Raw genomic sequence first — 10,124 nt, 5'->3', positions numbered from 1 at the left:
ACCAGCGCCTAGAAGCAATGCTGGGCTGAATGGGTTCCAATTAACTGAGGCTGAATCCTAATGAGATGGAGGTGCTGTGGGTGGGAGGTTCCTTTCTCCAGGAACTAGGTGGAGGGCTGCACTGAAGGAACAAGTTTGCAACCTGGAGCTATTATATCTTTAAAGCACATTCAAGGCACATTGGCCCAGATTCACCATTCTGTGACAGCCAAATATAACCAGTTTTCACCACAGATTAGTTTCCAGAGTGTGATGGCAAATTAAAGGAGTAAGACCCACTGAATTCAACAGCATTTACTTCCAAGTAAGTATGCACAGGATCAGGCCACAAGAGTCTTTAAAATGTGCACAACCTGTGGTAGGGTAGTCAGATGGAAAACAGGAGAGGGGGCACTCCTGCTCCTTTAACAGTGGTGCAGAAAAGAAAATTTCAGCAGGTGCATCTTGTCATGTAAGCTACACTGGTAGAAATTCCCTCTTTCACAAAAGTGTTAAAGGTGCAGGGGCCTCTGTCCCCCTCAAAAGTTCAGCCACAACCTTGCTGCCCAACCCTGTGCAAGTTTATTGGGACACATACCTCCTTCTTGCAACTGCAAGGCTCTCCTTGTGTTTGGATAAGGCTTTCGTTGGATACCAGCCGCAATGGCTATGTTCCACCTCCACTGTTGGAGTCAGTATGGGCCTGAGGACCAGTTGCTGGGAATCACAAGTGAGGAGAGTGAATTTGCACCCAGGTCCTGCTCATGGGCTTCCCACAAGGATCTGCTTGGCCTCTGTGAGAACATGGTGCACTCCTGGGGTACAATGGACCAGTGTGTCTGGCTGTTAACCAGGAGGTTGGTGATTCAAGCCTGCCCAAGGACAGCTGTGGGCAAGATAGCTGCATTACATGGGCTTGGCCTAGATGACCCTTAGGGTCCCTCCCAATTCTACAATTCTATGAATGAAAATCGCACAGGTTGCAACTCAAATGCATTCTGCCACCTTCTGGGGCACTAGGTGGGAGCAAGGAGCCTCTGGGTTTCATGTACATTAATTTATTTGCATGCATATGGGCATGGGAAGCCCCACCCACCAAAATGTAAACTCTGCAGATTCTCCAAAGAGGGAAGAGCTGAAATTTAAAGAAATGTAGCAGACGTATAAGTAATGGATACTAGTGTTGTGGGGTGGAGAAGCATCTCCAGCATCTTGCCAAAAGGCAAGGCAGAGACAGTGTTTTTATCAGAAAATAGGGCTGTCTCCATCCTAAAGGAGGAACTGGCAGGGTTATTGCTCAAGTGTGCACCAAAACTCCTTCCACTACTGTAGGCTTCCCCTCTTTTCTGTTTTACTCATCTTTCCTTCCACCAGCAGGTGACAATCATTAGGTCTGAGGCAGGCTCCAGCCCCACCCAGGCTGCTCAGCCTTCTCTTAAATGAAGGCAGGCCTAGGTGATTTCTGTTGAGTTAGTGCTGTAGAGTGGAAGTGGAAAGGGCCGGTGAGGGGGAGAAAAGGGTCTTTTGTGTTTTTAAAGAAAGATGTTGAGGTTCCAGAGTGACGACCGTCCATTCAAGCAGAGGAAAAGTTTAGGTAAAAAACTGAGGGATGAACTTGAATGATGAGGTGGGAGATATGATTCTGGATTATAAATTGGAACTTCTACTCATTTTCCACTTGCATTTTTCTGACTATTTCCTTTTAAGCTAAATATAACACCCTTCTAGCATTTTCCCAGCATATCTCATTGTCTCTGGATTCTCTGTCTTCCCTGTGAATGACACCTGCTTGAGTGTCTTTCCACTGGCAGGTCTTGTTGACTTTTAAACTACCCTTTTCTTATCGACTTCTCATTCAAGAAGCTCAAAGTGGCATTTAAGTGTTAAATGTGATAGTCTTCCTCTTGGTAGATCTGAAACTTCCAAAACTCTTTCTGATGACTTTTATTTGTCATAATCTCATTTTTAGCCTCTCGGATGCAGGAAACAACTGATATCAGGACAAAGTATCCAAGCAAGATTCCGGTAAACCTCCTCTCTTTCTACCTAGATTCGAGGGGGAATTCCCTCACAGAGCCATCATTCCCACAGCAGTTTGGTAATAAATCCCTCTAGGACCTGTAGCTTTGAGGGCAATAGGAGCCTCCTAACAGCTCTCAATACCCTTAATGGCAGCTCCCATAATTCTTTGAGGAAAGCCATGGGTCTCTTAAGTGGTATCACAGTGCTTTAAGTGTGTGGTACAAATGTGGCCTTGTCTGAACTGAGTATGGAATTCATGAGCTGCTTAGTCTTTCCTGATCACATGAAGCTGTTGAGAATGCATAATCTGGACTGAGGCTTTGCTAAATGCTCAAAAGCTATTCTAAGACTCTAAGAGCAAAAGAGACTCTGAGAGATGCGAGCTTGGGGCTCCCACAGTTATTGCAAGTTTCCATTTATTGAACATAGTACCCTCAATTCTACTCTGAGGAACTTGAAGGAACTTATATATGGTTCCCAAAGAGGCTGCCATTTTTAAGAGCACATCTGCTTATCCAGCAATGGAGCTTCCATCATGTGCCTTGACATTGTCCAATGCTTTCCTCACACACAGGTGGTGCTTGAGCGTTACCAGAAGGAGAAGACACTCCCTCAGTTGAGCCGGGTCAAATTCCTGGTTTCAGGGGATCTATCTATGTCTCAGTTTGTCTACAGTCTGAGGTAGGGAAGAGTTTTCACATACTGTGGTAATGTGGGGGGAGAGATGGGAAAGACAATTAATTCCATTTGCACTTAAAGGTACACCTGTGTGCCCACCTTGCCCTTTTTGAAACAATACATAGCCAAATGCAGCCTTCCACTGGCCTTTGGACTGATCCTCTCCCTTCCCCTCTCTAGGGCCCGTCTGTCCCTGACAGCCACTCAAGCCTTCTACCTGCTGGTGGACAACAAGAGCCTGCCCTGCCTGAGCCTGACTGTTTCAGAGGTCTACGAAGCCAACAAAGATGACGACGGCTTCCTCTACATCACCTACGCATCTCAAGATACGTTTGGTGATATTGGCCCATGAGCCCATTCCAAGGAAGGCCTCTGCAGTCTCCCCCTCCTCCCTTTCTCTCTGAGGCATAGTTATCACAACATGGATTTTTAAACTGCTTTTGTGTAAGAGTGGCATGGGAGAAGAGTATTCACCATCGGGCAGGCTCTGCTTTGTTGTCATTGTCCCTGAAGCAACTGAACTACCTTCTATGTTGTATGTGCCTGAAAAGACGCCCAGATGACAGGGTGTATTTTAGGGTCATGTACTTTCTTAACCAACTCTGCAGGGCCATTACTTTAACCCACTGCCAGCTTATTCTTTTAAACTAATTTGTTCCCTTATCGCTTCAGACGGATATAGACATAGATATAAAAAAAGAGCATCACTACTATTGCACAGGAAACTTTTGTCTGGTTTTCTTTCTTATTTTAAACAAAGCTGATTGGCCTAATGGGAATCTGGAGGGTTCCACAAGTGGAAATTTTAACTGCACAGCTGTTTTTGTTACTTCATCTCTTTCTTCCCCCTTTTTTAAAAAAAGCCTTCTGACAAGACTGCAATAAAGAAATAAATGGGCACAATTACACTCACCTGATCCGAGTATGGCTCTTTCTTCCCCACAGGAGAAGTGAGGGGTTATTAAAGACACTGAGTCTTTTCTCTCTCTCTTTCTCTTGTTTTCAAAAAAAGGAGGTAAAGGTGGTTTGATTTTTGCTCTCCTTGCTAAGCAAGCAAGAAGAATCTGGGCACAAAAGGGGAGGGGCTGAAGCACAGAAAAGCTGACCTTCCTATACTTTGGCATAGGGTGGAGAGGGCTTTTATGTCTGCCAAAAATGGGGGGGGGGGGCAGAGTATTTTGAAGAGCAGTTCCAATCAAATGCTTCTATGGATTTGAACATATATCCTAGCATAAAAGAGAAATGAAAGATTCCCTTAGAAGTATTCTTTCTGTATCTCTTTCCTCCCAAATTTTGGTGATGGTGATGATGAGGGTCCTGTGCGCAAGCCCTTGGAGAGGTCTCTTTCATCTTTGTGGGGTTAGAACAAGGCTGACAGAACCTGTGGCTCTCCAGGTTTTTTTGGACTCCAACTCCCATCAGCCCCAGTCAGAATGGCCAGTGGCCAGGGGTAGTGGGAGTTGTGCTCCAGGTACATCTTCTGGAGGACCCACAGGTTGCCCGTCTCTGTTCTATAGCAGCATGAGCAGCGATGGGCAAAATGATTCCATCACAGTTTGTCATTTGCTCAGTGAGGTACAAATCTAGCATTTATAAATTCATTTGGAAATTCTGTTACTCAGGTAGCTCCATCAGTAGAGTAAAGGTAAAGGGACCCCTGACCATTAGGTCCAGTCATGACCGACTCAGGGGTTGCGGCGCTCATCTCGCTTTATTGGCCAAGGGAGCCGGCGTACAGCTTCCGGGTCTTGTGGCCAGCAGGACTAAGCCACTTCTGGCGAACCAGAGCAGTGCACAGAATCAATAGAGTAGGAGACTCTTAATCTCAAGGTCGTGGGTTTGAGCCCCACATTGGCAAAAGATTCCTGCATTGCAAGGAGTTGGACTAGATGGCTCTTGTGGCCCCTTTCAAGTCTACAGTTTTTTATTCTGTGATTCTTCAAGGGGTCGTTTTGAACAAATGAGCCCCAGTAGCCCATGCGAGAACTTCCATTAGCACAATGGGGCTTTCCCTGCTTTCTTCTCCCTGCCCTCCTACCCCAGTTGGCTCTGGGGAAGAGTCAGGAGAGGGAGAGAAAAGGGGGAACTAGTCCATCTGGCAAGCTGAAGTGCTTGCACTGATAGAATGGTTCCCAAGATTTCAAACTAGGTTTCAGTTTATAGGAAGATATAGTCCAAGCGCTCAGTATGCAAGGCAGCCATCTCCTCCTCGGCCCCTACTCAGTACCATTTCCAGAGACATTTCTAGTCCTGATCGGAAAGTGTGTGGCCTTTCCTACCCCTGACAGATGCCTTTACCTCTAAGGAAGTTGGGGGGAATGATTTTAAATCCCTCACACCTCTGCATATTGCTGTAACTTTACTAAACTTTATTAAAAACAGGGGCAGAACATCAAATTAATTCATAAACGACCTCAGTTTGATTGTGAAAATGTGACTGTTTGTTGGAATGAAGTCAGGATGTGATATATTCAATAATTACGAATCTGTTGGATTTCACTAACCAATTGACCAATTGTAAGTTGCAGCAGCATCACTCGTTTTGAATGAGGGCAGTAAACGATGCCTTTATTCTGCTAATGCAAGGATTTAAGTTTGTGCAATGAAACTTCCCCCCACGCATCCCATGGCCTTCCTAAATCTGGTCCAGAGGTTGAGGGAAGCCTAAGGACATATTTGGAGGAAGGGGGAGGAGACAAAGGAATGTTCCATTGTGCAAGAGTAAACCCTTTCACTAACGGAACAAGAGAGTTAGTGCTACTTGGGACGCAAGCCTCCATTTTGTAAAGTAGCCCCTTGGAAGAGAAGTTACATGTGGGTGATTTCTGCTGTAGTCTCCTAATGAACTCTGATTAGTAATTAATTTCACACACACAGCATAGCTGGCTTTTAAAGGAAATCAGAAAACTGCATGGAGGGTAGGTCTATCTATGGTTTTTGGCAATGGTGGATTAAAAAGAGCCTCTGTGTTCAGAGATAGTGTACCACTGAATGCAGAGGCTCCATCTTCCAAAGAATATTGAGGGAGCCTGATGCGACATCCAGGCGTTGCTCTGCACCCAGCTTTGTATTCAGCCTGAACGGGGGGGGGGGCTCAAAAAGAGATGGAGGGGCCCAAAGAGCCTTGGCCAATGGCTGAATGCCAGTTCAATGGGAATGGTGGTGGGTGCTTTTCTACCCTGCTTGTGGACTTCCCAGAAGCATCTGATTGGCAGATCTGGGAAACAGGAGGCTGGGCTTCAAAGGACCTGTGGTCGGATCCTGCAGAGTTCTTCCTGCATTTAGAAGAGAGAGGCAGGCAGGCAGGCACAGCTAAACCTCAAGCCTGCATGGAAACCTGAGACAGGCTTTGATCTGAACATACAAGTTTGATGGCCTCTTGGTGTTCTCTGCACATGCTCAGAGGAGCTCATTGTTAACTCTCTGTTCTGCCACTTAAAAAGAACCCTGCCTCAGCTTAAACTCTGTCTCAAATTGCTATGGGGAGAAGGTACAACTGAACACACATCCAAAAATCATCCATTCATTTTTTTTAAAAAAGGAAGCTAAGTGGGAAGCATTCATCATGAGGAGGTTGAGAACAATTTTCCCAGCTGACAGTGATGCGGTGGAACACCTCCTCCCTGTTTCACGCTTCTGTTGCACTCGAGTGCCGCAGCGCGCTGAGTGGGGGTAAATATTTCATGTTCATTCGTAAATATTACTCTAAAATTAGCCTGAAGTGTGAAAACTAATAGGAAGAGAGGAGGCGGTTTTTGCTGGCATGCCTGGCTGAGAGACAAATTACAAAGTGTGTTAACATTTGTTTAAGAACATAACATGGACTGATTAGATGAGACGAAGAGCCTATTCAGTCCAGGAGGAGGGCATCCGTGGCCCTCCAGAATTTGCTGGACTACAGCTCCCATCATCCCTGACCACTGGCCACACTGCCTGGGTCTGGTGGGAGCTGAAGTCCAGCAGCCACAGGAATGGATCATAGCTCAAAAGTACAGCATCTGATTTGCATGCAGAAGGTCCCAGGTGTGATTCCTACATCTTCAAAGCTGCCTCTGGCAGCTAAGAAAGGCCTGGAGGGAACAGTCAGCCCTTCCTGTTTCCCCCCAGCACTTGGTAGTTGGAGATATACAGCCTCTGAACATGGAAGCTCTGTTTAGCTATTATGGCTAACAGTGAGCAATAGACTTGTCCTTCATGTTAATGTACCTAATTCTTTTCAAAAGGTATGTAAGCTGGGGGCTATCATCATATCTTGTAGTGCTGACTTCCATCAGTGATGGTAGGGGTGGCAGGTGTATAGGGTGTTAAGGGAGGGGCAGTGCCTCTGGTGGGGGGCATGTTGTGCTCCTTCTGCAGCAGTTTGTCCAGCTTTGGTCCCCACTCTACACTCAGCTCTCACCTGTGGCTGCTAGAAGCTGTCAGCATGGGACAGCAGCCACACCCCAGAAGATGGCTTTGGGTAGCCAATGCGTCTCAAACCCTTTCCCTGAATGTGAAGACAGGCTCCATCAGGTTGAGCGGACAAGACCAAGAGTGGGCCCAACAGTCAAGAAGGCAGTTTCTGCACCTGCTGTAGAGGGAAAGGAGGGGCAGATGGAGTTCATCAACCTGGGGAGGCAGCCCATCTAGGAGAAAGAAAACTGTGATAAAGGTTTTTGGAGTAAACCCTGCATACTCACTGCCTTGTGGGATATCTTTAGGAGAAGAAAAGGCTCAGGAGTAAACCCTACACAAATCGGGAGTCTCTAAGGCAGCTGGATAGCACCTCCTGCAACCCAGCTGGTGCCAAACATTTTGCTCTGCTTTCCTTTGGACCACATCAGGGAGGCTGGGAAGGGGGGGGGGTATTGTGAACTGGGCATCCAAGGACCTCCAGACACACTTCCCAGGCTTGTGCCCCAGGGAGGTCACTTTGGTGCTGCAAAGAGAGCAAAAAGAATCCTGGAGGCAGCAGTTGTGAGTTTCCAGTCTCTTCAGCTACAGCAGGTGTTGTGATTCTCTAGTAGTTTGACTCCCCCCCCCCCCCCGAGGCAAACTCCATTGCCTTTTGAAACAGATGGATGCCAACAATAGATACTACAGTGGTGGTGATTTGTGGTGGTGGTGGTTTTTCTTTGGTTTCTGCATTAAATTTGTATGCCACCAAACAGTGCTCACGACCGTTATCAATTATACAAATGCAAGAAACACCCTCTTCCAACTTGTGATTCCCAGAAACTAGTATATAGAGACCCACCACCTCCAACAGTAGAGGTAGAGAAGAGCCACATCGCTAGCAGCCATTGCTAGTCTTATTCTGCTTGAATTTGTCTTTCAAAGCCATCCAAATTGGTGGCCATCACTTTCTCCTGTTGGAACACATTCCATAGTTTAGCTGTGCCCTGTGTGGAGAAGTGCCTTCTCTTGTCTGCCCTGACACTTTCATCATCCAACTTTATTGGACTGTGTTACAATGGGGGGGGGGGGGAGCGGGACACTCTCACTCCAGTTTCCCTCTTACAGGATGTGACCCACCAAGCTGTTGGCTGTCCCCTGAGCCATGCTTGGCGGTCCATTTGCAGCTAGGTGAGCTCAGTCAACCTGGAAACTGGGGTCTACTCAAGTTCCCAGTAGGCTCTGCCAATGCATGGCTGGTCTGGGTTCAGCAGGATGCCTGTGAAGTTGCTCAGGCCTGCTGTAATGCCTTGAAACTGAAGAGTGAGCAAAAGACAATCTTCACGAGACTGAGCCCTGCCAAATCTCCATGCAGTGCACGTGCCTGGCTGGTAGACCGTGGGTGGATTGTGTTGAATTATAGATCTTGTAGGATTTACATCTTTAATTTCCCAAGGGTTCAGATCGTGGCCCACCCAGCAACCTCATTCATTGCCCTATCTTTTTTTTTAAGGGGGGGTGTTCCATACGCCTTTTCCTTCACTGCCTCCCCCACCCCCCCCCACCCCCGTCCACCTGCATTGGTTCAGCTCTCCTGCCCAACAGCTTAGCTATCTATCATCCTGTCGGCAGTGTTTACCTCAGCAATTGCTGCCTTCTTTCCCGGGCAGATGTTGGGAGGCTTCCCATGCGGGTGTCTGCTTGGTCGGGGTTTTGATAAACATATATTTAACCTGTCAGCCTGCAGCTCATCCATTTCTATCTCAAGCTCTTCTCCTTTGGATTTAAAAAGCCAGGACGAGGAAAGCTAGTTTTGCCTTTGTCTGCTTCGGAAGATGATATACGGGTTGGTTAGGGCTGGTTCCAATAGGCCATTATCTGCTGGAAATTCCTCCCGTCTTCTTATTACATGATACATGGTTTGTTTTCAATTTATTTATTATTTCCTCTGATTTATATCCTGCTCCAACCCTAAGGCTCAAAGCAACTTAAATTTACTTTCCCACACACCTATCAAAAAAAGGAGGTGGGAATGAGAAGAAGTAGAATCTCCCCAAATAGTTCATGAGGGCCCAAGACAAACACTAAAGTGTCCTGTGGTGGTAATTTTGATATCTGCTGTTGAGGGGAGACCCAAGTGACTCCTTTCATATTGTGATGGGAACGTTTGGAACCCCCCAGCCTGAATTCATGAGTCATGAATTCAGCAGGGAATCAGGTCAGACTTGTGTTAATGGAGGGGGGGAATGGGAGGAGGGGACTGAAATAGATGGAGAGATGAATGACGGGGAAGCTCAGAGAGGGAGAGAGATGATTGTGGAGGAGAGGGAGAGGGAGGGAGGGGGAGAGGGAGGGAGGGAGGGAGGGAGGGACTCCTCCAAACTCCATCCATTTTTCTTCTGATTTGATCCTCCATTGGATTTGGCTCAGCCCACAATCAGAAGGGCTGGGGAACGACAACCCTGCTTCCCCATAACAGGCACCCCTTGTGGGCCAACAGTTTATGTTTGCAGGTTGTGCAGCCAGCTAATTCTGGCCCAGGGCTGCTGTTGGGCCATCCCCTCCACACCCAGTCCAGGACCCAGGAGATGACCCTATCTTTCGTGGAATGGTGCGCAACTTCTTGTGCCTGCATGGGGCGGTTGGGAAGCAGCTCCAGGCTCATAACCTCTTGCGTGGGTGCTGGGTCTGGGCCTGTTTCTGGTAGTGGTAGCCTGCTGAGGGAGTCCGCGTGGCCCATCGCCTTCCCTGGGCAGTAGATCAGTGCATACTGGTAGTCGGCAAGGAAAATTGACCACCTGAGGATGTGGGGAGACACTTGGGGGGTCTGCTTCTCAGGGGTAAACAGGCTGAGCAACAGCTTGTGGTCAGTCACCACGGTAAAGAGCTGCCCGTACAAGAAATTGTGAGGTTTTTTTACTCCCTTCATGATTGCCAGACCCTCCTTGTCGATTTGAGAGTAGTTCCGCTCGGCTGCGGTGAGCGTCTAGGAAAAATATGCCACCGGCACCTCTCTTCCGTCCAGGAGTTGGTGTCCCAGGACAGCGCTGGTGCCGTAGAGCAATGCGTCG

The 10,124-nt window shown here is 47.6% G+C and overlaps 1 protein-coding gene across 2 annotated transcripts; it reads left to right on the top strand.

The window, feature by feature from the left end:
• Nucleotides 1-231: 231 nt before the first annotated feature.
• Nucleotides 232-3,564, top strand: LOC309362578 (microtubule-associated protein 1 light chain 3 gamma-like). 2 transcript variants are annotated; one of them, XM_081898218.1, is made up of 4 exons: nt 232-304; nt 1,949-2,004; nt 2,576-2,682; nt 2,860-3,564. In XM_081898218.1, the coding sequence occupies exons 2-4, from the start codon at nt 1,957-1,959 to the stop codon at nt 3,029-3,031; spliced, it is 327 nt and encodes a 108-aa protein (XP_081754344.1). In that variant the 5' UTR covers nt 232-304; nt 1,949-1,956; the 3' UTR covers nt 3,032-3,564. The 2 variants fall into 2 exon arrangements, with proteins under 2 accessions (XP_081754344.1, XP_081754343.1); XM_081898217.1 differs by lacking the exon at nt 232-304 and adding an exon at nt 1,461-1,573.
• The last annotated feature ends 6,560 nt before the right edge of the window (nt 3,565-10,124 follow it).

The sequence above is a fragment of the Podarcis melisellensis genome (assembly GCF_964234715.1).
Source record: "Podarcis melisellensis genome assembly, chromosome: 2".
NCBI lineage: Eukaryota > Metazoa > Chordata > Lepidosauria > Squamata > Lacertidae > Podarcis > Podarcis melisellensis.
This window is presented reverse-complemented; position numbering and strand designations above follow the sequence as displayed.

What these genes read in the sequence shown, in the direction of transcription:
- LOC309362578 (XM_081898217.1), top strand. Translation starts at nt 1,522, where the DNA reads ATGTTGAGGTTCCAGAGTGACGACCGTCCATTCAAGCAGAGGAAAAGT. An exon ending in CAAGCAGAGGAAAAGTTTAG is followed by an intron (nt 1,574 to 1,948) that starts GTAAAAAACTGA and finishes TCTCATTTTTAG; the next exon opens with CCTCTCGGATGCAGGAAACA. An exon ending in CAGTTTGTCTACAGTCTGAG is followed by an intron (nt 2,683 to 2,859) that starts GTAGGGAAGAGT and finishes TCCCCTCTCTAG; the next exon opens with GGCCCGTCTGTCCCTGACAG.